The sequence below is a fragment of the Aedes albopictus genome, chromosome 1 (assembly GCF_035046485.1).
Source record: "Aedes albopictus strain Foshan chromosome 1, AalbF5, whole genome shotgun sequence".
NCBI classification, from domain to species: domain Eukaryota; kingdom Metazoa; phylum Arthropoda; class Insecta; order Diptera; family Culicidae; genus Aedes; species Aedes albopictus.
The window spans coordinates 46,223,267-46,251,265 of NC_085136.1; the positions used below are offsets into that span (position 1 = coordinate 46,223,267).

A 27,999-nucleotide genomic window follows, 5' to 3' on the forward strand; every position below is an offset into this window, starting at 1 on the left:
CCATAGAGGACGACCGGTCTAATCAGCGTTTTGTAGATAGTTAACTTCGTGTTACGGCGAACTTTATTCGATCGTAGAGTTTTGCGGAGTCCAAAGTAGGCACGATTTCCTGCCACAATGCGCCTCTGAATTTCTCTGCTGGTGTCGTTGTCGGCGGTCCACCAGTGAGCCCAAGTACACGAATTCTTCAACCGCCTCGATTTCATCACCGTCGATATAAACCATCCGGGTGGCGGGCGCGGTGATTCCTCTCTGGAGCCCTTCGCCCTCATGTACTTTGTCTTCGACACATTAATGACTAATCCGATTCGCCTGGCTTCACTTTTTAGTCGGATGTACGTTTCCGTCATCGTCTCAAATTTACGAGCAATAATATCAATATCATCAGCGAAACCAAACAGCTAAACGTACTTCGTGAAAATCGATCTACTCGTGTTTATCCCCGCTCTCCTTATTACACCTTCTAACGCAATGTTGAACAGCAAGCACGAAAGACCCATCACCTTACCGTAACCCTCTGCGTGATTCGAAGGGACTCGAAGGGCATCGTCGCCTTGATCAATCGTATTAGTTTATCCGGGAATCCGTATTCGTGCATAATCTGTCATAGCTGTTTTCGATCGATTGTATCATACGCCGATTTGAAATCGATAAACAAGTGATGTGTGAGCACGTTGTATTCGCGGCGTTTCTGCAACACCTGGCGGATGGCGAATATCTGGTCCGTTGTAGCGCGTTCACCCATAAATCCAGCCTGATATTGCCCCACGAGCTCTCTTGCAATCGGTGATAGACGGCGACATAAAATTTGAGAGAGTATCTTGTAGGCAGCGCTCAGTAGTGTGATCGCGCGGTAGTTCCCGCAATCCAACTTGACGCCCTTTTTGTAGATGGGACACACGATACCTTCCATCCATTCCTCCGGTAATACTTCCTTATTTCAAATCTTGGTAATGACCCAGTGTAGTGCTCTCACCAGTGCTTCTCCACCGTATTTTAGAAGCTTGCTTGGTAGTTGATCTGCTCCAGCGGCTTTGTTGTTTTTCAACCGGCCAACCTCCTCCTCAATCTCCTGGAGGTCAGGGCCAGAAGACTTTCGTCCACATACTCCTAGATCTGTTACCACGCCACCTTCGGTACTTGCAACGTCGTCGAGGTGCTCATTGTATTGCTGCCGCCACCTCGCGACCACCTCACGCTCGCTCGTGAGAATATTCCCGTGATTATCTCGGCACATGTCGGCTTGTGGCACAAAGCCTCTGCGCGAGCGGTTCAGCTTCTCGTAGAACTTTCGTGTGTCCTTAACGCGGTACAGCTCTTCCATCGCTTCGCGATCTCGTTCTTCCTGCTGGCGCTTCTTCATCCGGAAGACTGAGTTCTGCCTGTTCCGCGCCTGTTTGTAACGTGCCTCATTCGCTCTCGTACGGTGTAGCAGCATTCTCGCCCATGCCGCAGTCTTCTCGTTTTTCAACTGTTCACATTCGCCGTCGTACCAGTCGTTTCTGTGATTCGGAGTCGCGAAGCCTAGTGCTGTAGCCGAGGTACTACCTATGGCGGATCGGATGTCCCTCCAGCCATCTTCAAGTGTAGCTGCGCCAAGCTGCTCTTCCGTTGGTAGGGCCACTGCTAACTGCTGCGCGTAGTCTGGAGCCACTTCTACGTTACGAAGTTGCTAGATGTTGAGCCGCGGCGTTCGACTTCGACGTGTGGTGATAACTGTCGAAAGTTTTGAGCGCATGCATACAGCGACTAAGTAGTGATCCGAATCTATATTCGCACTGCGGTATGTGCGGACGTTGGTGATATCCGAGAAGAATTTACCGTCGATTAGAACGTGATCGATTTGGTTTTCTGTTTGATGGTCGGGTGATCTCCAGGTGGCTTTGTGGATATCTTTGCGGGGGAAGAAGGTGCTTCGGACTACCATACCACGGGAGGCTGCAAAGTTTACGCATCGCTGGCCGTTATCATTTGATACGGCGTGCAGGCTGTTTCGAACGATTACCGGTCTGCACATTTCCTCCCTTCCTACCTGCGTGCATGATTTTCGTGCATCCGTACAGATTTCGGTTTTTATGAAACTAGCTGTTCCGCACAGTTGTCCCGGCAAACGTCGTACTGCATGCCTACTGTGTTTTTTGACATCCATTGTCCATACGAAAGTAACCCCCAAAATGGAATTCCAGATTTTCCTGTTTTTCTCGCCTTCCCGGTCACTTTTATACCAATTATTTTTCGCACGAACACGTCGGAGCTCTGCACGAAAGCAACAGTGAAAGAATTATTTGCTTCCGTTGACCCGTTCCCGAGCCTATTTGTGACATACAAGCACCATTCCGTTTTTATTTATACGGATACAGATTTTTTTAGCTAGAGGGGCTATTTCATTTTTGTATGGAATACAGAATTTTAAAAAGAGTGATACAGATTTTTAAAATAATCATCTGGCATCCTTGCAAGGGCAAGGAGTTTCAAAGGCATTTCGAATGGATTATTGGGTGCAACGGGCTTTGGACCCTTAACGTTTATATGATTTATTGTAATAAAACGCGAACGTTTCCCTCGTCGTCCTACCACGGCGGAGGCATAATATTTACTGGTGTACAACTTTATTTGCTCCACTTAAGCTAGTGTATTTTTTCCTTCTAGACCATAGGGGGATATTCTGCAAAAAGACTCTCTAACAGGATGGTTACGGTAGTGTGGGGCTAAGGCCGTCTTCTACTACAATAAAATTATAAAAGCCAGGACTACTCTCTCCTCGAGCCACTAATCAAATTCCTACCCTCAAGGTTAACTGCGTAGCCTGCAGCAACGAACATCAATGACTCGCTGGCGCTTAGCCAGTTTCCCGAGTGGTACTCACCACTCCCTTTGTCCTCGGAAGGCGGGCAACTGCTTAGCGCCCAACTGCTTAGCAGATATCGAGAACTGATGCCCACGTGCAACCCGATCTGACCTGCCCACAAAGGAAGGGTACCACTACCCTTCAGGCCCTATCAGATGCACCAGAAGGTTGCAGACAGCAGGGTCTCCACCTGCCCCGGCCCTTGTCGGGGACCCCTTTCCAACCGCGGGCTCGGATCCAACCAAGTAGATCGACGCCACGACAGCACCGCTACCAGGACTTCCTCTCCGTGGCCACGTAATCGCTGTAAGGGTCGATCTCGATCGCAGGACACCGGTATGACCTACGAAGCCGACTCCGAATCCCTGGGCCACCTCTTGTACCGCATCTGAACTTGCCATTCTACGAGTCCACGCGCCACCTCCTCTGTAGCTCCCAGACGATATGGGTTATAGCCGTTGAAACGGCGTGCCAGTCAAACTCATCCCTACACATCCTCTGGACAAGATTGTCCGAAATTAAGCTAGTGTATGTATCAGAGTTACACTCTGCCACTGTCAATGGTACACAAATCGCTGATTTTGATAGGCTGATTGCGGTCCAAGTCAGCGTGCGCTCTATTGAGTCACCGTCACTTTCTTTGTCCCATCCGTCCCATCAGAACTGGTCTGACTGTGATGGTGTAGGGATGTCACTGATAGGCTATCCTTAAATTGGTTTAGAAATACAAATGAAGATTTACCAAGATGATTTTTTTATATGTGGTACAAAATAAGAAGTTTTGCATGTTGAGTTTGAGTTTTGGCGAAAACCACTAAAATATCACATTAGTTTCAATGATTGTGATCTAGAATGCGGGTCAATATCAAGTCGTTGCCTGTCATTGCCGTTTTGATATTGAATGGTCTGAAGTGATAGTGACGATGGTGCAATATCTGTAGTCACTTTACAAGACTGATATTGCGCAACTCTGGTATGTATGAGTACAAATGGTAATGTTGTAAGGGGTATGCATTTATCACGTTTTGTCCCAACACAGAGTTTTCAGGGGCGTTTCAATGGGATTATGGAGGATTCAAACGCTGTTCATGCCATTTTAGGAGCAACGGGAATTCATGGAGGACATTCCAGAATTTCCTCTTGAGTCCTGGAATTGCGTTAGAAACCCCTGAATCCCGTTAGACCCTCTTGTACGCCACTGAAAATATCCTAAAATTCTTTGGGGTTCCTTTAAATGCCCCATGAATTACCCTGAGCACTGCACATTTTCATGGAACATACATGTATTCATTCTGTGGGGAGCGCATTTTGGTTTTCTATGGAGCGTTTCTAGTTGTTTATGGGTGCATTAAAAAGGATATCGAACTTCCATTTAGGGGGTCGTAGGAGTTCGGCTGTGATCTCTCATCACTTATCTGAGTGTCGTTGTGATTGTGCTGTTATGTGCTCATCTGGGTTAAATAAAATTAGGCGCGTGGTCTCCCTAGTGTAGGAAGGGGGGGGAATAAGCCTCGTGTTTTGAGGCGGATCGCCCGTTTTGGCTACAGGTTCCCTTAAACGCCTCACAAAACCACCTGTGGCTCCCTGGAACACCATGAACGGCCTCTGAAGACCGCCTGATTTCACCCTGAAACGCCCCTGAATCCTCGTAAGGAGGCATCCATAAAGTACGTCACTCTTAGAGGGAGATTTTGAAAAGTGTGACAAGCAATGTAATAAATATAGAAAAAAGCCGTACGAAGGTGAGAGGAGGGGTTGGAAATTCCCATTTTTAGCGTGACGTACTAAATGGATACCCCCAAGACCATTTCAAACTCCCCAGAGACCTCCAGGTACCTCCTGAGTCTACTTAAAACGCTACTGAGGCTTCCAAGTACCCTCCTGAAACACCCTTGGGACCCCTTTGGAACTCCTCTGTGGTCCCCTGAAGCGCCCCTAAAAACCCCCTAAGGCTCCTCGAAACGCCTCTAAGACATTCTGGATTGCCTCCTGAGTATGGATGCCAGATGATTTTTTGAAAAATCTGTACCCCAAACAAAAGTTGTAAAAAAATGTGTATGCCATACGAAAATAAAATAGCCCTCTAGCTAAAAAACTGCATTTCATACAAAACCAAATCTGTACGGATGCTCAAAAATCTGTATAATTCAGATAAATCTGTATATATAGCCTCCCTGCTTCCGAGACCCCCTAAACCCCTCTGAGATCCACTGAAGCGCCCCTGAGACCCCCTGAAGTACCCCAAAAACCTCTTTGGATCCGTGAAATGCTCCTAAGATCCAATATCGCCTCTGAGACCCCTGGAACGCCTTCAAGGCTTCTTGAGCGCCTCATAGTCTCTCTGCATCGCCGCTAAAACCACCTGAGACCCCCTGAAACGACCCTGCGACACTCTGGAACGGTCTTGAACCCCCTGACCCCATTAGTAAACGATACATAAAGCTTTTGCATATGCAAATGGGGTCATGTCTTGCATTTAATATGTACGTCAATGACTGATTGTTACCTAGTAGGGGTACTACAAGACCACGTGGAAAATTCGTTTAAAGGCTTAATTGGGATCTATTATTCGGAATTGAAAAGATATTTTATTCGGGGTGGCTGGTGAGGGAGAGGGTAGGAGTGTGCGTTTGTTATACTTATAACTGACGAACAATCGGAAGCTCTTTTTTCTATGACTTGCTTGTCATTCTGTGAATTATTGTTTTTTTTTTGTTTTTGGGAGGAATGCGAATCACTATTGAGCCTTAAAATTATTTTGCATCGGAATAGCACCGATATTGTTAAGTCTACTATACCAACACCCTAATCCCACGCCAAAATACCATTTTCCTATCCCATGGCGATTGTGTGGTCAGCAAAGACTATTCAGCCATTACCTTTCCTTATCATCGGCTTTGGACTGACTTGCGCTCTCATTGCCCCACCAGAAGCTGCAAAATGAAAATGAAAGGAAATCAATGATTTTTTTTATGAGAAGTTTCTGGACCGACCGGGAATCGAACTCGTCATCCTCAGCATGGTTATGCTGAATACCCACACCTTTATAGCTGTGACTAAATGGGCCACTTTGTGATTAATCTTTAATAAGAATTCAATGAAGCCGAATGAAATAACACGGCATATTATCATATCAATCAGCTTTAATTTAAAGTTGACGTTTTTATGACTTCAAACGTGGACTACAAAATAACCACCAAAAACACTTCTCAGCCAGCTTTTCTTGACACCCCTCCGTGGAGCAACATGGTCAAAAATGCACTGGTAAGGTAAAATACCCCATCGCATAATTTCATTCCTGAATGAGATTTGATCATTATTATAGATGAACAGTCCCAAGATATGTTTGCATAAAACATCCATCTAGAACCCAGGCAGACAAATCCATGATTTCGATTTAAATATCACATTTCAGATCATAAATTTGCAACTGTCAAGGTAAGCACTTTTTTGCGCACAGTGCCGCACGTTTAAATCGAAATTGCAAGAAAACGATAAGAGCTAGAAGTTTGATGTCAAAGAACGAATTGTAGAGTAAAACAGGGGCCATAACTTTGCCCAAGAAAGAATTTTAAGTTATTACGCATTTTTTAAAGATAATTGACAAAGACAAATTAAAACACACTAATTTGAGCTATTTTGCTCTAGAAAACTTAGTTATTCAACTTAAACAATCGATTCAAAGATATCATTTGACAGAAAATTCAATAATCTTTCAAATAAGGGTGAAAAAAACTGCGATAAGTCTGACCATTTTAAAGTTATAGCCAGTTAAGGCAATAATAATCAAAAACATGGAAAGTTCAATAACTACGTAACGGTTGAGATTTGACCATATGCGTAGAACAATTTTTTCACCATTTATGGTCCCTTATCACCCTTTGAAAAGTTTGCACTCACGAACCTAACACCCTGTATACATAACATGAAAAAAAAAATCATGAATCTGTGTGGCTTCGTGGCCGTGCGGCTGGTGTCACCAAGCATTTAGTCGCATCGTGCTAGGGAGCACGAGATCGATTCCCACTGCAGCTATCAGGAAAAGTTTTTGGCTGTGCCACTAGGCGTTGCATGCAAGTCCGTTGTCTAGTGTCGTGCTTCCTTCAAAAAGCGAATAGCTCACTGGAAGCATTAAACGTGTCCGTGCTATTTTTTTTTTTCAACCATTGATCATTCTTATAAAAATATGTGAGGTATTTATGTCGTTGTGGAGGAATTTGAATCGAGAGCAATAAGCAGAGCTAGAAAAAGATTGATATTCACTAAATTTATTCATAACAGATTTGAACTTCTAGCGTGAAAACAATGATCAAAGAAATTTATCGTAGGTTGGAAATGTTTTTCACGAGTTTTTGCGTCATTAGAACCAAGATTTAGTAGAAATAAATGCCAGAGTTCATAAAAACTACAAGCAGAATTTACAGCTGATACTTCCGAGAAATTTCCAGTAAAATTTGCAGCGCAATCGGTGGTGTCGTTTTTTGAGAAATCCAAAAAGAATTCCAAATTGGCGCGTATGACTTTGGACAAAAAAAACAAGCGAATTCAGCAGGAACTTATTGATTCTTGAATTTATAGAGTTTTGAAATTCCTCTAGAATTCAGTCCACAAAATAAAATAATGTCAATAAGTTTAAGAGGAAAAATTTAAAATTTCATAAACATGGACAAATAGCTGCAGTCTTTCTCAAAAGAATCACAACAGAACCCTGTGAAGATGTTTGAGAGTAGACAGTTATTTGAAATTCTTATGACAAAAATCAAATCAAAATTTGTTTCTTGCACTACTTTTTTTTTACTTCAATTTTTCGTGAAGTGAAATTTTGTGAAGGCCCCCAAAATGTGCCCTGGCCCCTTCTAAATCTGTTACTGATCATGCTCGCAATAAAAATTTCCTGATGATTTCAGGATGTGTTTCCAAGGAGATTGAAAAACAGATGGAGGCACATGGTTGTTATTACTTTATGCTGCACTAAGTGCTATCTTACCCCATGGTAGATGGCTTTTTTGTACCGTTTTACGAACTAATTAAAAAAAACGATGAAAATACAATAAAACCATAAATGTTTCCATTTAAAACATCAAGCAAATATTGTTTAGTTAATGCACTTTCAATGCGTAACAAATACATTAATAAATTAAATGTTAATACACTTTCAATGCCTTACGAATAAAACGATTAATGATTGGAAACGACGAAAGTTTTAAAAAAAATGGCTTCTTCCTCATCTTACCCTACACTGAGGATACTGCAACTCCGGAAATCATACGAATCAACTATGATTTTTTGCCACAAGAATTTCTTGCAAAAATCATAGTTACGAACTATGATTTTGGATTCAAAGCGCCAACTATTATTGTCATACTGTTACTGTATAGATTTCATAACACTCACGTATGAAAATCATACCGATAACGTATAAAAACTGAAACTATGTCGTATGGCTATCATACATATTTTTATGAAATACTAGCTGTACCCGGCAAACTTTGTCTTGCCTACTGCGTTTTTTGACGTTTCGAGTCCCTAGCCAAGCGCCCAAGTCCCCGTTCAAAATGTATTAAAACCCGATTTTCAAAAACTCTCAATTTTTCCATGTTTTTTGCCTCATAAACCTTCCTTGGGTGAAAACTAACAGAACAAAACTAAGATGACCGAAATCCGACCTTCCGTTGGCAAGTTATGCGCGGTCCCACGTATGCCACTGCATTTTTATATATATAGATTTTGCACAAATTAAAAAAAAAATCGCAACCTGGAATCGAACCAGGGACGTCAAGGTTGGCGAGTGCGTGCTTTACTCATACGCCCACCGACGCTTCGGAAATTGAAGTGGTTAGAAGCCAATAAAAGTTTTGTTGTTTTTTCATACGATGCTTGTTATGAGATTTTTCATACGACAAGTCTTATGGATTTCGCTTTTCAATGTATGAAAAGCATACGAGAACTATGAAATGATGAAAAAATAAAAATTACTGATTCATAAGATGTAAACTATGAAAAACATACAAACAGTATCCTCAGTGTATTATGTGATCGCTTTAAGACTGCTAGACAAACATTTCATGCCGAAATACAAACCCTTACATTCGATGTACTCCGCGTGACGAGCATTATTGCATCGCCTTTAATCCCTGCTCGTACAAATTTCGGTCAACTTGAAACGATGCGTCTATTGCTATTGATATGTGTATGGAGAAGCTATGCTTTTTGCATCCTGTGCATCAAGCGTGGTCTGCTGTGCACTAACAAAATACGGATGAGAGTATACAGCAATAGATAGATGTGAAACACGTGACAGCAACACTCAACACTAGAAGCTTCTATCTTCCTCGTTCTGGCATTACAGTTCAAATGAGAATGAGACTGTCTCTCAGCTCAGTTATCACTGAAAGGTTCCACAACCAGTGACATGCATTTTATGGTTTTATCGTCAAACGAACCCAGTCACCATCGTCATAATCCCATTTCAAAATGGCTCAGTTACCGATTGGACTGGGGAAGTCACTATTTTTGAGTGAGTTTTCCGCCTCGATGGGAAATGGTAACAGTCAGTGCTCTTCCAGTCGGTGCTTGCGTCGGTTCAAGGTTCCGTAGAACGGTCGGAAAAGTTGACCTCGCGTTCAGAACCTAATCGAAAAAAAAACGGCGTCAATCGCGTGCCGGTAGGTGCTTCTCAGTCACGAAACTAGTTTCTGGTGGATTTAGGAAGTGCTGATTTTGGCGTTTGCTGCACTTTAGAGACAGCCCAGAGTTTTCATAGTTACTGGTAAACTATCGTTCATTGCAGTTGTGGAGAAAAACTTCGAATCCTTTATTCATGAAGAGAGGATGCACCCGCTCTGCCTGCAGTCAGTGGTTTCCTACTCCTCAGTCCTCATCCACATGAATATTGTAGCTATGCGGCAGTTGCAGAGTGGACGAACGAACGAACGAATGCTCTAGAATTAAGTTGCAAAAGGACAAAAGCTACTTTATAATTGAATCCTGTTTAATGGGGCTGAAGGGGTCTTATTGTGGTGAGCTGTCTACTGCCGGCTGTTGGTTGTCGATGAACAATTCTGACGCAGAAAATTTAATTAAATGGGTATTTATGTCGCAGCGAGAAGCGTGGGGCCCTGATGTTAATTGCTTTGTGCGGCGGAGTGGTGTCGTCTCTCATGATGGGACTTTATTTCAGAACACAAAACATTGGTTTGCGAACTGAATTGTTATAAATTAAAAATTGAAAAGGATGAAGTTCTGGCTTTATTGCAAAATTTGTCGATATTTGCGGGATAAGAAGCTTAAAGTTTAAGCTTGTTTTAATAACAAACGTGAAGTGGAATTCTTCTGAAAATTATAATTTAAATTTGAGGTTCAATTTGAATTTATTTTATAGGTAGTAAGAATTCTGACATTTTCTAGAATGATTAAATGGGTCTGTTTTGAATCATCTAGAGAGGATTTGATTGGTTTGCTTACATCTCATTCAAGAAGCTTCCCAAGTAACGATTCCACTAGCCCTAAAGATGAGGAAAAAACATGCTCTCGGCGTGAAGAGCATGAGGTTTAACCATCACACCATGTCCACTCAGCTAAATATTGTTTTACTTGGGATTTCAAGAAACAGTTAAAATTACGTTTAACTATTTAATGAACAAATACTAATGGAAAATTCCAAGGCCCGTGGCGCACACGTTCGTTTCATAAACGGATGGCCGGCCATGTGTTTAATCCCAGCCCAGGCAATTGCGTTAGTTGCTCTTCCCTCCTGAGAGAGGCTGTTTCTGACCCTATTCTAAGCCCATAGCTATAACAGAGCTAGATAATTTAGTTTTTTAATAATATTTAGCCTCAATTTCGGACATTCTATGAAGAAAAAATCCGAGGTACATACTACCATTCTACGCCCTATTGTCCCATGTTATACGGGAATCCCATATAACGTCAACCAATACGATATAGTAGACAGCTGCACATACATTAAGGTGCTCTACAAAAGTGCAGGTGCAGCTGTCAATTGGAATCGCTCACGCAGTGTCCAAGAGAGCAAAAGAGCTGTAAGTGGTTAAGAATTAAAAACAAAAAACCTTCACAGATTTCCTTAGCAATTCCTACATAAATCCCTTCAAATGTTCTGTTGGAATTCCTTCAGATATCCCTCCAGGTAGCTATTTCGAAAATTAATCCTGAGATCCTTCCAGAATTTAGGTGATTCGTCCAGGAATAGCTTCAGAATATTTTATTTATTTCATCTAGAATTGTTTTTCAAGAACATTTTTCCAAAATCTACAGAAGCATTTCCAGGGGTTGCTCTACTAGAACATATTGCATGCATTACTAAAAAAATTCCTCCACATATTTCTTCCGAAATTACTGCACAGCATTTTTTCAGAATTTTCGTGAACGAGTCCCTTCGAAAAGCTTCCGTAAATTTTCACAGAAACACATTTTTCACATAATTCTTCGAGGTTTTTTTTTGAAGATTCTTTAAAATTCCCCCAAAAAAAAAAGAAAAAAATCAGATTTCATTAATATAGTGTTCTACAGTGAGTCTCCCAATGGTTTCTTCAGCAATTTCTCCAGGGATTTCTTCTTAAATTCCTCTAAGGATTTTTACTCGAAAAGTTTTGCATTAATTCTTCTACAAACTCCCTTTAAAGTTTTATTCATAAAATCTAGATAGGATTCCTTCTAAAAATTCTGAAGGGATTTTTTCGGAAATTCATCTTGAAGCTTCTCAAGAAAATCCTCTAAAGATTGCTCTAGCAATTCCTTCAAGGATTGTTTTATAGATTTTTTCTTGATTTCTCTCTATGTTGAATTTCCTTTATATATTCCTCTAATGATTTTTTTAGAAAATCTTCGGGAAATTCCTTAATAGAATCTACTCGGAATTCTTTCAGACAATTCTCCAGTGGTGTCTTCATTCTGAGTCGAACATTCTTTAAGAAATTTATCAAAAGAATCCTATCGAGATTTTTTTCAGAAATTTCTCTAAAGAGTTCTTCATAAATTCTTTCAATGGTATACTTCATACAATTTCCCTTGGATTCTTTCCAAAATATCTCTATGGATTTCTCTAAAAATTCCTTCAAGTTTTGGATTTCAGTTCTTCCGTTGAATCTTTCTAAAACAACTCCAAGTGTTCAGCATTCTTCCAGAAAATTTTTCAATGGTTCCTTCAGATTTTTTTTTCGATTACAAAATTCCTCAAGAGTATCCTTCAGCCGTTACTTTAAGTACTAAGCATTAGAAATTTCTCCTAGGAATTCTTTAGAAAGTCTGTCATGAATTTCACCTGCGATTCACTCAAAAAAATCAATAGATTCGTTTCAAATTTCTACCAATGATCTTTTTTCAAAAATTTCACTGGTAGTTTTCTTAGAAATTGATTTCCTCAACGAATTCCCACAGGCATTGTTTAACGACGATTCCTTCAGGAGGTCGACCAGGGATTGCATTGGGAATTTTCACAGAAATATATCCAGAGTCTCAGGGAGCTTCTTCAGGATTTCCTCAAAAAATTCCTGCAGGAATTCCTTTACAAATCTAGTATGATATCTTTCCAGTGGTCTATTCCAGAAATTCTAAAATATTCTCTTCAGGAATGATACTGGACATTCCTTCATATCCATAGTAATATGTTGTATTTTTCAAAAAATTCTACAGAATTTTCTTTGAAGGATACCTCTAGAAATTATATTTTGCTCAGGAATCCGTTTTTCAATTTCCCATTTTTTTTTTTAATCTTTAGGTAATTTATCCATGTGTTTCTCCAGATACTGCTCCAAGGATTCTAACTTTTAGAAATGCGTCACTTTAAGATCGAGGACATGAAGCAGCCTAGGGCTCAGCCCTATCTCCATAATAAAGTTATGATAATAATAATTAACTATGAGAACACTCCCAGAACAATTCTAAAGATTTCTTAAGAAATGTTATGTGGGATTACAGGAATTTGCCTAGGAGTTTCGCCATGAAATCCTCCAGGAATTTATACGGAAATTGAAAAAGGCGATTACGCCAATTCATCATGCATATAAGTTATAGTGGAATAAAAATATGGTTATGCTTCCAAATGCCTGTACGAGTTAGTTTTGTGCTGTTTGTTTTAGACATAAATAAATGAATTAAAATATTTTGTCAAAAAAAATGTGAAAAAATCTTACGCTTTTTTGCAATTTCTTCAGAAAATTCTGGCGTTCAATTTTAATAGGTCGTATGTTATCTGTAATTCCTATGCAGATCCGACCTTTTCAAATCGAACGACAGAATTCAACTTTTTTGTTTTTTTTTTCTATCATTTCCAGCTTAACGCACGAATCGCGTAGATGCGACCTTATTGTCGCGCTTTTCTTTTATTAGAGTCCTGCGGCGGTCGTACGCTCGCAAGGCATATCGCCGCATGACAGTCGCAAGGCAAAACAAAAGAAAAAGTGTTCCCGCCAAAAACAAAAGCACGTGGGTTTTGCGAAGTGACAGATGTTTTTGAATGTATTTGTGACGAACGACAAGAGTGGCTCAGTGAAATGAGTGTTCTTGCTGTCAAAACCCATATAATGGAATTATATACTTTTAAATCTAGTGACGCAGTTAAGATTAGTGACTGTCGCGCTAATATCAGAAACCAGAGGCAGATATTCGCCATATTCTGATTTCTGAGGCATAATATTCAAATCATATGGAATTTCACTCCTGTATGAGCTTCTATATGAAAATGTTGTTTATGTTACATATTTGTTTTGCAATATTCTTCACTTAGCTTTTGAAAAGGGCGTATGAAAAATACTAATTTTCTTCTCCATCAAGTTATGGCTCGAAAACGGATTGTCAGATTGAAATGATATCTTCGAAGATGTTTGAGGATGTTTAAAAGACTTTAAGAGAAAAAATAAATATACTGAGAGTAGTATTCATCGCTGATCTATGTTAAAATTCATAAAATTCCAAATTTTTATAAACCTTACCCTTCGATATTTCTCGAGAAAGCTATTATTTTCTTAGAGAAAGCTAACTTTCAATCTCAAAATTATCCAAGTAGCACAGGATATTCAAATCCTTGTTACAATTGTTTCTCGATTTTTTTTAATTTCATTGATTTTTAAAATAAGTGGAAGGGAACATTTTTTGAGATTTTTATAACAAAAATGGATTCTACGTGTAGGTTCCAATGGAAAAGCTATGCATAAGTTTATTCCTACATTTAACCCTAAAAGGGATACCTTCATGGCCTCAGTTTCGTCACCTCGCTGAGTGTGTTCCATCAAAGACGAGCTCTGAAAGGCGCCTGGGGTCCAATGGACCCCAGGTATCCCTTTTAGGGTTAACCATACCTAAATTACAGCAAATTCATAAAAAAAAATAAAAATTGGACTTTGGTAAATGTTATTCGAGACGATCTGAAAATTCACATATCTGAGAAATAATTGATACTTTTTGGATGAAAACTGTAAAACAGCATAAAAATCTCGATTAAAATTTCACAAGGTCCCATACATTTTACTTATTTTTCTTTTTTTTAAATCGCTGTAATTTAACCCTCTAATACCCAACCCCGCCTTTTGACGTGGTATAGTTTGTACATTTTTGTATTTTTTGTTTTAGGCATTTTTTATATTTTTGGCTGTTATTTGGGACTATTTAGTATATCTCAAAATGGTTTTAATAAGTAAAAAGAAAATCGTGTTAAGTATTGTTACTTTGAATTCCACTAAGAATTTGCATCCTTTGACAGATACGTATTTCGACCTCAACTGCAAGGTCGCCTTCAGTGTCTTGTACTGAGTTGAGTCAGGTCCATGAGGTTTCACGAGAAATTAGAGGTGTTCCAAAGGTGTTCCATGGCGCTTCGGGGGGGATTTCAGGGACGTTCTAGGGTATTCTAGGGGGTTCCTGATATTTTCGGGGGTGTTCTATGGTGTTTTGGGGATGTTCCAGGGTGTTCCGGCGTGTCTCAGGATGTTTCAAGATCCTTTCAGGGTTTTCAAAGGGTATCAGAAGCATTGCAGGGAGTTTAGGGGGCGTCCCAGGGGATTTCAAGATATCCCAGCGGCAATCACAAACCGAGTATTGTAGCGTACTATTGTTGATTATGTATTATCTTAAATGTGATGTTTAGCAAATAAATGTATGCGTGGGCGTTCCAAAGATCCTTCAACGGTTTTCAGGAGCGTTCCATGGAGTTTCAGGAACGTTTCATGGTGTTTCAAGCGCTTCCTGGGTTTTCAAGGAGTTTCAGGGGCATTTCATGGAGTTTAAGGCGGTCTCATAGGTGCTTCAGGGGCCTTCCATGAGGTTTCAGAGACGTTCCAGCGTATATCTATGGTACCACCTAAAATCCTGAAATGCCTTGGAACCCTTCTGAAAACCCCAAGAAAAAATTTCCGGCACTATTCAAGAACTAGAATAATTTTGCTATTCTATGCTTTCTAGGCAAGACATAATTGGATTTGGCTAAGAAAGTTTCCAAGGGTTCTGGAGGACCAAAAAAGGAGAAGAATGTATGGTATTTCAGGAGGTGCTTAGGTGGGTTCAAACGGGTTCCAAATTCGTTCTAGGATGTTTAAAACATTTTTTCAGAGGCGTTTCAGAAGGATTCAGAGCTCCATGACTGCATCTGAAAACCCTCTAAACGCACTCAGATGTCTCCATCCTTTCCAATACCTCTCAATAACCTTCTTAGAGCCTTTGAAACCCCCTGAAATTCTCTAAAACACGTCTGAAAATTCTCCTCAAACCCTCAGAAGCCTCTAAGAACCCCCTGAAACTTCCTAACACCCCTTAAAACCCCATATAAACTCCTTGAAACACTCCTGAAACTCCTGGCACCCGATCGGTCCAGAAACTTTTCATATTGTAATTTCTTTCACTTTCTTCCTGCCTACCACACGATATACACATGACAAATAATCATTAGCAGAGAAAGCTCTCAGTCAACCTTTCAGGACGCGCGCCAATAAACAACCGAAACTGCACCGCGCTCGCGTTGTATACAACGAGCGAGGTTTTTCGGTGGTGTTGTACTTTTTACAACAGCGCGCGCGCGCTGAAGGGGTAATAACGCCTCTAATCACTACGGTGAGAAGTAGATTTTATCCTACGAAACGTTACGCCTCTGGAACCTGTCGATACTTCTTAAAACGCTTCTGAGATATCCATATATACCTTCGAAACCCCCTAAAAATCCCCTAAGACCTCCTGAGAACCCTGGAAATGTATCTGGAGAGCACCTGAATCCCCATGAACCTTTCCTTATATCACTGAATCCTCCCGTAACCCCCTGAAATCCCCTAAAATCTCCTGAGACACCTTGAAACGCGTCTAAAACTTCCCGAATTGCCCCTGAAACCCCCTGACACACTTTTTAGACCCTTAACTATCCTTGATACTCCTAGAAACATCCTGAGACTCCTTGAAACTTGAACCCTTTGAAATCTGGAGAACAAATCCCAGTAGGGTAGTTCACTTTATCCGAAGTGTAGTACCGTACTGGGGAAATGCTTTATGTCAATCGATGACGACCACTCCTGATAGTGGTACGTTATCTAGACAAAGCTAAACAAAAATGGGGAATATGTCACAATAGATCAAAACAATGGTCGCAGTGATGATAATACCCAACACGGGAAAAAATGGATAAATTATTAGATTGTTCCTGACTAAAGAACTTTGCCGAAGCAGACACTTTTTTATCTCCTTTGGACTTTGGAATAAAGAAGCATAAAAATACTTGACAGAACTAGTAACTAGCAACGAGGGCGTTCGAAGGAGTTTCGGGGCGTCGCAGGGGATTTCCGGGCGTCCCATGGACATTGCAGAGGTGTTCCAAAGGGTTTCAGATGCATTTCATGAAGTTTCATAGACGTTACAGTGTTTCTGGGGGTTTCAGGGCCGTTTCATGGAGTTTCAAGGGGTTTCAGAGATGTTCCAGGAAGTTGCAGAGGTATTCCAGGGCATTTCAGGAGCGTTTCAGGGAGTTTCATGGGGTGTCAGGAGTTTCAGGGCTGTTCCAGAGGATTGCAGAGGTGTTCCAGACTGTTACAGGGGCTTCTAGAGGGTTCAAGGGGTTTCATAGGTGTTACAGGGGGTTTCAAAAGCACTCCATTATTTGTGGGTGTTTCATGAGGTTTCACGAGGAATTAAGAGGCGATCCAGAGGTGAAACCATGGACCTACAGGGGGTCTCAGGGGCGTTCCAGGTGGTTGCGGGAGGGGGGGAGGCATCTTAAGATTTTCTTGGGTGTTCCTGAGGGTTTCAGGGTGTTTCAAGAGCAATCCAGGATTTTCAAGGGGTTTCAGGGACATCCCAAGGTTTTTCATGGCCGTTCCAGATGTGTTCCAATGGGTTTCAGAGGCGTTCCATTAAGTTCCATAGTGTTCCAGGGGGTTTCAGGAGTAGGCAGTTTCAGATGGTCCCAGGTATGTTCCAGAGGTGTTCCAGGGAGTCTAATGAGTTTTCAGGGCCTTCCATGGGGTTTCAGAGACGTTCCAGCGGGTTTCAGAGACATTAAACTCCATTAAGCGTTCCTAGAGTTTTCTTGGGGTTTCAAAAATTGCAAATTACCGTAATAAGATCACAGAGCCATAAACCCAGCCGTTATCATTCAAGGTCACTTACAATGGAAAATAAAAAATATATAAAACAAAACAGACAGCGCGTCAATGCTTTGGTTTGAGCGCAGATGATGAACATCTACAATCAACATTGCAATACTATTGACTTTGAACGCACTCAGATGCCTATATCCTTCTGGATACGTCCCAAAAACCTTCCTAGAGCTGTAGTATTCTTAAGCGGTTCTGAAGGTTCTTCTGAAATTCTCAGAAGCCTCTGACACCCTATAACTTCATGAGAACGCTTGAAACTCCTTGACGCACCTCTAAAATACTCCTGAACTCCCTGAGACCGTAATAGCCGATACTGTAAGCGCACGGATATTCAGGAAGACCATGTTGAGGCTGACGAGTTTGATTCCCAGTTGTAATGCAAAAATGGTAACTGTTCATAGAATACTAAACTGAAAAGCAGGCTTTACCTCAATTGGGACGTTGCGCCTCAAGGATAAAGATATCCTTAAAAACCCCACAAAATCCTCTGATATCTCCCAAGAATTACCCAAAAACCATTGAGAACCCTTGACATACCTCATGAAAGCGCCCGAGTCCCCTTGAAACTCTTCTGATACCACTGAATCCTCCTGAAATATCCTGAAACCTCCTGAGATTCCTTGAAACGCCCCTGAAACCCTTTTGAACATCCCTGAGACCCCGTTGATGCCCAATGGGGTTCCTTAAGCCCCCAGAGACTCCATAAACGCCTTTGGGATGCAAACACCCTGAGACTCATTGAAATCTATTAAACGCCTCTGAGATCTCCTGAGAACCTTTTAAACCCTCCAAAACGTCTCTGAAACTCCCTCTGAAATTCTCTTATACACTTTTAAAGGCCCCAAGAAAACACCCTGAAACTCTTTGAATGTCCCTTGAATGAGAGAGAATCCCTGAAACTCCCCTGAAAACGACTGAAACCCCCTGAAACATCCCTAAGACACCCCAATAATCTCTTCTAAAACCTCTTGAAACCCTGATATCCTGTAAAACCCCTATGAAACAAGGATTACAAAGGAATTTTTGAAAGTCACAACTGTTTGAAATTCCTTTGAAACACTTCGTGAATATCCATGGACCTGAAATGCCCATAAAACTTCTTGAAACCATCATTATATTCTTTTCATCATTATGAATGGTATAAAAAGTATTTAATAAAACTTATGCAGAGGGGACTATAGGAGACTATTTTGACTAGTTCAGCTAGCATCGAGCAGATTTGTTTAGATAGCTACCATGAAACATCAAGTATTCACTGGTTACGCCTGGAGATCTGCGAGCTCGATGGGAGTTTTTGGATAACCCATCCATTATTTCCTGTGGATCTAAATACATATGCTCCAGAGTTTTTTCAATGATCTTGATCGTTTATCAGATTCATGGAATATCATAAAATACCAATTGATCAATAGGTGTGCCTGTAGATCTCCGGGCTTTCATGACTGCAAATGGGAACCTCACGGTCTTGGATGACATATTTAATTCTTAACTAAAACATTTTTACCACATTCAATCGAAAATTGCGATCGTTAACAAACCAAGCACGTAAAGATTTTACCTACATGAAGGCCTAATGTATCTTATTATTGAAACTCACCGAATAATAAGCGGGAACACATCGTTGCCCTCCGGAGCCCGGAAGTCCCTGTAGTACAGCAGGAACGGATTCTTCGTCTCGTCCACAAACAACGGCGGTACTCCACCTCCGGTTGCCGTCACTATACTGATGTCCGCACAGTTCCGGAAGGTTTCCGGTTTACCGCAGCCCACTCCTTCCGTTCCGTTGTCGCACCGGCCCCACATGTTCCCGGTGTAGTACGTCCACTGTAGAACACACTGCGTACAGGTCACCCGGCGAGGTAGCTTCACCCGGTACCGGAAGATCTCTTTCTTGCCCGACTCCGGAGGAATCGTATACCGGACCTCGCTCGTCCCCGACAGATACAGTGGATACCGATCGAAGCAGTCCTGCGTGGCCTCGTAGTACGGGTTGTTGTTCGGACACAGGAACAACTCGAACCGTCCCATGTGGTTGGCAGTCAGTTCGATCTCCACGTCGATCTCCTGCCCGGCGAAGTACCTCCGGGTGACAATCCCCTTGCCGAATTCTCCACCGGCCTCGTGAGGCCGGGGACTTCGCAAGTGGTACGCATCGCCGCACACTCCGCACTGTCCCTGGTTCAGCTCCCACTGGATGGCGTACCCGCCGCAGAACAGCTCGTTGTCGTTGTAGTTGACCGAGTTGGGGAAACCGAAGCGCCACATGGCGTTTCGAGCTGGGGGCTCCATAAGTCGGCCATGTCCCAGGACAACGATACAGCAGCACAGCAGCTGCCACAGGATCAGCAGCTGCTGAAAGAGAAGGGTGCTCCCTCTCGGTCTCATCTGGAAAGGTAAGGAAAAAGAAAGGAAATGTTAAGAAGTTTGTCTACTTTCAGAAAATGATCATGATGCCGATATTTGGGTTGGTCGTTTGGATGGGGATCTTATGCTCGAGCCCAACAACTGTGGCAATCGATAGTAAGTATTGATCTACTAAGTATCAATGACCACCAAACCTCAAACGATCTTATTGTAGTTCCTCCGTACTGCGATCACCATACCACGATCACTAGTCAGTACGAAGATTACTTCGACATCGATGAGATGGGCAACAACCGAACCGACAAGAACGTCGTAGACCTCATCCTGTACGTCCAACTGTCCAACAAACAAGAGGAAATCGCCCTTCTCCTTTCGGCCAGCAACCGTTCCCGTCAGCACCCAGATTACGAGAAAACCTACGAGATCCGCATCAGCAACGTCTACACCGTGATCTACAAGGAAACCCTTCGGATGTCCGCCCACCACAGCCACTCGTTCAACTTCTTCCCGGCGGAGCACTTCCAGCTGCACATCAAGATCACCCGCAAGGGCATGATCACGGTCGTGATCGATGGCCTGGCCAAGCCGATCCTCTCCGTAGTCGATGAAAACCCGGCCATCGACGTCCACTTTGCCAGCTTCGGATCGCGAATGAACGCCTACCCGATCACGTGGTACTTCAACTGTCGATCGCCACCGACCACAGCCCTACCGGAAACGGAGAAACCCGGCGAAAACGAAGGCGAGGATCACTTCAGCCAGAACGATGCCGCCGAACTGGACGAGAACAAGTGCCCCGTCTGTCCGAAGCCGGCCAAATGCGAAGTGGTTGTTCGTGCCTGTTCGGACAACTCGCAGGATCTGCTGAAGATGAGCGATGCCGAGAAGCAGAAGTACTTTTTCTACTTCAATGTGTATTTGAGCAAGAATGGCAAGAACGGGAAGGCGATCGCTTCCGGGTTTAACAATGATAACAAAATCGATTAAAAAGGGGTTGGTTTTTGGAAAACAAATTAGAATTGACATATCTGGCTATGGTTGCATATCTCACAAATGGCAATTGAATTCTTCCAAGTTTTAAACTCTTGTTAGATTTAGCAATTCTCTATTCAGATTATAGATTGTTGATCTAGTGTTTTACATATCAATTTATGGAACAAAAAACTACACTTTTCCTCACCTTTTACATGTTCTAATCTATGTAGCTCAAGATACAATTCAATAAATAGTTTAAAGGTTAGATTTCTTTTTGCAATCTCTTCTAAGTAGCACACGTTGATGATAATCAAACATGACAATAAATGATGACGAGTACACATTTTGGATCTTCTTGGTAGTCTCATATCACTTCCTTAAATCTTTAATCAAATTTATATCCCTATTGTTTTACTGAATATTAACGAATGGGTTGGTCCAATGGCTACCGCATCGCATATGATTCTTCGTATGCAGAAAGTCCTGAGTTCAATCCCTAGCCCATCCTTCTCCTCCCACTCCCTCTTCTGAATGAATAAACTCATGTCAGGCAAAATTTGTTGTGAAATAATAGGCAGGAGTTTTGAATTTCCAGTAGAATACAGAGAGAACGCGCTGGATATATTCTTAGGGAAATTCCTGAGTGAGTTCCTGGTGGTATTCATAGGGGATTTCATGAAACATTTGGAAGAATAGGACACACAGTCTATTGGTAAAACTATGAACGCAATATGAACATAATATTATATTTGTATTCAGTCTTATTATTTCACAAGAAATTTACCAACTTGAAACGAATGCCAAACCAATCCGAGGAATCATATTTCAACAAAACACTCACTGAAGGTCGAAAGATAAGGTTGTCAGATGGTTTTATTGAGCATTATCTGATTAACCCATACCTGTCAACCCAAGTAACAATTTGATGACCAATTAGTCTTGCAGAGGTTTTGAGAACCGTGATAAAACATTATACCTTTTAAGTTAGTTTTATGATGGTTCTAAAAACCTCTTCTAGTCTTTTTGACTAAAAATGTTACATGGGCAGCGTCCTATTTAATGGACTTTACACTTGAGATAAATATCTTGAGAATTAAAACAATTTACTTCAATAATTATGGAATTGGCTCCCTTGGTGGCGCAAACATTGCTGCAAATATTTCATATGACCTTGGTCTATGAGTTCAAGTGTGAAGTAAATTTGTTTTCCTGATATCTTTCCCATGGTTTAAAATGTGAAGTATGTGTCTTAGGCGGAGTTGTTCGTAGAGAAATGAATCTTCTAAATATTCAAATGATCACTATGAAAGTGTTCAGCAATCCGTCTTGACTTTTCTCCAAGGATTTCGGATTCGCAAATCCAAGAATTTCTTATGGAATTCCTCCAAGTTTTCCACTCAGGATTCCTCATGGGATCCCGTTAAGTATTCCTCTGAGGATGATCAGTACGCTGATCTTGTAAATAGTTTGTAAATAGTTTTTAGTTGTAAATAGTTAGAATTAAGTCAACAAACTTGAACTAGACAAACAACCAACACAACACAATGAATTTGTACCCGTCACCAAATCTACACACTACACTGTAACCCAAAGAAATCCCATCTACGAAGAAGAACACCGAAATAATTGTTACGCAACACCAGACCCAAACCCAGCAATACAGTACAATATAGACCTCCAAAGCAAACGGTAGCTATCCCGTGTTTCTGTCGATCGTTCTTTCCCGCGAATAAAGACACGTGCTGTGTGGAGCAAATAGAATCGAGTTTTTTCCCTTTCCGAAACCGTAACCGTATCTGCAGTGGCCAACGGTGGCAAGAAAACGGTCAAACATTCGTCGGTCGTGCGTGCATGCTTTGATCGCAGTGATCGTATCGTCACGATTTTAGTGTGGACTCGTGAAGCCCACATGTGTGCAGTGCAGAACGGTGATACATGTGGTGTCTCCCTGGTAATATTTCTTGTTCCCGTGATTTGGCGCACCGCTGTTGCTACAGCGGACAAGTAAAACCTCCGGTGGCCGGCAATTTGAGCTCCACGCTCGAACAGAGGATTACTTTAGAAATAACTTACTTCCGAAATTCTTTCAGAGGTTCCTTCAGAATTCCTTTCGAAATTCTTTCAGGTATTTTTGAAGTGATTCCTCCCGGGATCTTCCCAAGGGTGCCATTCAGGATTTCTTCATTGGGTTTTCCTTGGATTTTTTAAAGATTTCATTCGGCATTATTCCAAAATTCCTCTCGGGATTTTTTTCTGGTTTCCTTCAGGAATCTTTCCTGTGATTGCTTCAGGGATTCATCCAAGATTTTTCTGGCAGGAGTGATGCTTTCCGGCTTTTTATCAGGGATTCCTTCGCCTATTCCTTCATCGATTCCTCCCAGGATGCCTTCGGGGATTCTCTCGCCGATTATTGCCGGAAATCCATCAGGGATTCCTTCAGGAATCTTCTTGGGTTTTCTGCGGATTTTTTGCGCTTCCTTTAAGAATTTCTCTCAGAACTACTTCAGGGTTTCCTCGTCTATTTTTACCGGGGCTCTTAAAATGATTCCTTTGAAGATTCGTTTACGGATTCCATCAAGGATTCTTCGGAGGATCTCTGAAGGGATTTCTTCCGGGATTCATTGAGGGATTCCTCCTGAAACTTTTCAGGGATTCCTTCAGAGATTTCTTCTGAGATTTCTTCTTTGATTTTGGCGCCTTTGGGGATTTCAGGATTTCCTTAGAATCCAACAAGTAAAATGCAACAAGCCTTTAATGGCTCCTAAGTTTTTGTCAAAGATTCCTCTCTGGATTTCTTCAAAGATTCTTTTATGGATTTCTTACGGCAGCTCCATCGACATTTTACTAGGGTAAATGTACCAATAGTGGTGCTATTAGTAGCTCCTTGTAGTAAAATAATTAAATAAAATTGATATTACCATAAAATAAAAAGTATAAAAACGCTAATCGGTAGTTTTTCATTTAAATTTGCTAGAAAAAATGTAAAAACCATCGTTTATTTCAGTTTTAACTAATAATTATATAATAACTAATATAATAACTAATAATTATATAATTCACTTGCACCAACTATAGGTACATGGTTCCTATTGTGGTGGTAAAATTTAACATTGGTTCCTATAGTGGCGCATCCCATTGAATTCCTATGGGACCCACCACTATAGGAACACTACCACCACGATAGGTGCAAGGGAGTTAAAAATTTAAGGAAAATAATTGTTTAAAATAGGATTTTCGATATTTCCTGAACACGAAACTGAATTAATGTCATTAATTATGTATAATGCATCTATTAAAAATGTTATTTTCGAGCTTTTTGGTCAAAAACGTGCTAAATTGCCACTACCACCACTATTGGTACTACCTCCACTAAGGGAGCGTTTACCCTACGTGATTTTTTCCAGAATTCCTTCATTAATTGCTCACAGAATTCCATCAATAATTTCTCCCTTGGTTCCTTCATTGATTACACCGGAGAGATTTATTCCAGGATTATTTCACGGGGTTTTCCCGAAACTGGTTTCCTTTAGAGATTCCTGCAGGGATTATTTCAAGAATTCTCACCTTGGTTCTTTTAGGGATTTCTGTCGAAAGGGCTTCGTCACCGTGCGGTTAGTGGCATCAACCCTCTGGGCGTTTCTTAAGTCTCGGAGAGTGGGTTCGATTCCCGCTCGGGGAAGACTTTTCGTCAAACGAAAAATTCTACACTGGACCACTGCACAGTGGGGAAAATCGACCTAAAAAACGGATCTTTTAACGCCGCTGGTTTCGGTACGTGAAGATGACCATTTCTGACGTAAAAAAATACGAGAAATCGATTGGTGCTAAATTCATTCACCGCACGGCACGGAAAGTAATCCATTTTGCCCCATTTTGCCCTTTTTGCATACATGAAGAGAATCAAAATGTATTTTCAAACAACAAGCACTACTGTAGATCGTTGAAAATAGCTACAGGTGTAATTAGAAGTTCATAGCAATCATAAAAACACATGAAAGATCCTTTCAAACGCTTGTTTTTGCCCCATATGCCCCAACACCTGCTGGAAATTTACACTTTTACCTAATTATGAATGGATTTTTAATGTTAAAGATTTGAACTTGAGTTTTTGGCATAAACAAAAAGCGCTAAATCTATTATCACCTGAATCATCTTTGGGAGTTGTCCAATTTGCCCCATTTTGCCCTATTTTCATATAAAAAGGACATTTAAAATGTATTTATAAGAAACAGATATTGTTGGGAATGTTGAATTTAGGTTTAGGAACAATTGGCAGCTAAGAGTAATCATGCGCGTATATAAAAGATCTTTTCCCTATTTTACCCTACATGCCCCAAAACCTGCTGGATAATAATATATTTTGTATGGTTTTGTAATGTCACTGGTTGCAAAACATGAATGAGATAATTTTTGATACATACAAATGCGGTTTATCGTTTAGTACTAGAATCATTCCGTGAATGGTACAAACAGCTGTCCATTTTGCCCCAATTCGCTCTTTTGTTATGTAATGAATTTATAATTAATGAAGTTATTATCCCTTATTTTCATTGGTGCTAATACCAATGTAATCGAAAATACAGTCATATATACATATATGACATTTTCTATAACTTCAGCTTTTCATGGGGAATTAAGAGTAAAATAAGCATTTGATAAAATGTGTCAAATATGAACAAAACTGATTAAATAGGCCGTCTTAAATACCAATATGTATATATTAAAGATGCTACATTTAATCAGTTTTGTGCATGTTTGACACATATTAAGATTAAGATTAATGCTTATTATGCCCTCAATTCCCCACCAAAAGCAAGAATCAGAAAAACAGAAAAATATTTTACCTGTCCTTTTGATCACATTGGTTTCAGTACCAGAAGTCGATTAATTCGGACATAAGCAAACACGAGAAATCAATTTATTCATGAGACGACAAAAAATCAGGACAAATTGGGGTAAAATGGACATCTCTTTGTACCTTCCCGTGAATGATTCTAAAGCTAATCGATAAACTGTATTTGTATGTATCAAAAATGATCAATGACTTCATGTTGCAACCATGATGTATGGTGAAGTTACAAAACAATACAAAAAATGTGATCATCCAGCACACAGTGGGAAAAATCGACCCAAAAAACGGATCTTTTAACGCCGCTGGTTTCGGTACATAAAGTTGACCATTTCTGACGTAAAAAAATACGAGAAATCGATTGGTGCTAAATTCATTCACCGCACGGCACGGAAAGTGGTCCATTTTTCCCCATTTTGCCCTTTTTTCATACAATAAGAGAATCAAAATGTACTTTCGAACTACAAGCACGACTGTAGATCGTTGAAAATAGCTGCAGGTGTAATTAGAGGTTCATGGCAATCATTAAAATACATGGAAGATCCATTAAATTGCTTATTTTGCCCCATATGCCCCAACAACTGCCGAAAATTCAAACTTTTACCTAATTATGAATGGATTTTTAATGTTACGGATTTGAAGTTGATTTTTTGGCATAAACAAATTGCACTGAATCTATTATCACCAGAATCATCTTCGGGAGTTGTCCAATTTGCCCCTCCTCCTCCTCTTGGCGTAACGTCCTCACTGGGACAAAGCCTGCTTCTCAGCTTAGTGTTCTATGAGCACTTTCACAGTTATTAACTGAGAGCTTCTTCTGCCAATGACCATTTTGCATGTGTATTTCGTGTGGCAGGCACGAAGATACTCTATGCCCAAGAAAGTCAAGGAAATTTCCTTTACGAAAAGATCCTGGACCGACCGGGAATCGAACCCCATTTTGCCCTATTTTCATAGAAAAAGGAGATTTAAAATGCAATTCAGAATTGCATAATTGCTAAGGAACGTTGAAATTAGTTTTAGGTCCAATTGGAAGTTAACAGCTATCACGCGCATATATGAAAGATATTTTCCCTATTTTACCCTACATGCCCCTAAAACTGCTGCACAGTGTGAAAAATCGACCCAAAAAACGGATCTTTTAACGCCGCTGGTTTCGGTACGTGAAGTTGACCATTTCTGGCATAAAAAAGTACGAGAAATCGATTGGTGCTAATTTCATTCACCGCACGGCACGGGAAGTGGTCCATTTTGCCCCATTTTGCCCTTTTTCATACAAAAAAAGAATCAAAGTGTACTTTCCAACAACTAACACGACTGTAAATCATTGAAAATAGCTGCAGGTGTAATTAGAGGTTAATAGAAATCATAAACATATATGAAAGATTCTTTTAAATGCTTATATTGCCCCCTATGCCCCAACAACTGCTGGAAATTGTGAATTTTCATGATTATGAATGGATTTTTAATGATATTGATTTGCATTTCTTTTTTTTTGCATAAACAAAAGGCACTAGATCTGTTATCACCAGAATCATTTTCGGAAGTTGTCCAATTTGCCCCATTTTGCCCTATTATCATAGAAAAATGAGATTTAAAATGTATTTATAAGAAACAGATACTGTAATTCAACAATGACAATAGTTTTAGTTGCAATTGGAAGCCAACAGCTATCATGCGCATAAATGAAAGATATTTTTTGTATTTTGCCCTACATGCCCCTAAAACTGCTGGATGATAACATGTTTTCTATTGTTTTGTTATGTCACTGGTTGCAATACATGAAGTCCTAGATCAATTTTTATACATACAAATACGGTTTATCGATAAGGTTTAGAATCATTCACGGGAGGGTACAAATAGCTGTCCATTTTACCCCAATTTGCCCTGATTTATTGTCGCCACATGAATTAATTGATTTCTCCCATTTGCTTCAGTCCGAATTGATGGACTTTTGTTACTGAAACCAATGTAATCGAAAGGACTGTTAAAATATATGACTTTGGTGGGGCATACAGGGTATAATAGGCATTAATCCTAATCTTAATTTGTGGCAAATATGCACATAACTGATTAAGTGAGGCATCTTAAATATATATGATTTGGTGCTTTGAGACGCCCTATTTAATCAGTTTAGCGCATATTTGACATATTTTATAAAATGCTTATTATGCCCTTAATTCCCCATCAAAAGCTGAAATTATAAAAAAGTCATATATGTGTCTTTTTAATAACATTGGTTTCAGTACCAATGCTAATAAGGGAAATTGATTTATTCATTACATGACAAAAATGAGGGCAAATTGGGGTGAAATGGACAGCTATTTATACCATTCCGAGCATGATTGTAGTATTAATCGATAAATCGCATT

At 40.6% G+C, this 27,999-nt stretch overlaps 2 protein-coding genes across 4 annotated transcripts in view; one reads left to right on the forward strand and one right to left on the reverse strand.

Moving 5' to 3' along the window:
- The window catches only part of LOC109397909 (uncharacterized), a 318,606-nt gene that overhangs the window by 7,494 nt on the left and 283,113 nt on the right, over positions 1-27,999 (reverse strand). Inside the window, exon 4 of the mRNA XM_029854610.2 lies at positions 19,037-19,824. Within this exon, the coding sequence (XP_029710470.1) occupies positions 19,037-19,824 (788 nt within the window). The remainder of the gene's footprint in view (positions 1-19,036; positions 19,825-27,999) is intronic.
- Positions 9,376-21,117, forward strand: LOC109397910 (uncharacterized). 3 transcript variants are annotated; one of them, XM_019670248.3, is made up of 3 exons: positions 9,376-9,513; positions 19,878-19,959; positions 20,018-21,117. In XM_019670248.3, the coding sequence occupies exons 2-3, from the start codon at positions 19,881-19,883 to the stop codon at positions 20,788-20,790; spliced, it is 852 nt and encodes a 283-aa protein (XP_019525793.2). In that variant the 5' UTR covers positions 9,376-9,513; positions 19,878-19,880; the 3' UTR covers positions 20,791-21,117. The 3 variants fall into 3 exon arrangements, with proteins under 3 accessions (XP_019525793.2, XP_062700439.1, XP_029710471.1); XM_062844455.1 differs by having other exon boundaries at positions 9,481-9,617; XM_029854611.2 differs by lacking the exon at positions 9,376-9,513 and adding an exon at positions 9,728-9,867.

Bases quoted from the DNA above. Each gene is read 5' to 3' on its own strand.
- LOC109397910 (XM_019670248.3), top strand. From the start codon at position 19,881: ATGATCATGATGCCGATATTTGGGTTGGTCGTTTGGATGGGGATCTTA. The intron at 19,960-20,017 runs GTAAGTATTGAT...ATCTTATTGTAG, and splicing joins AACAACTGTGGCAATCGATA to TTCCTCCGTACTGCGATCAC.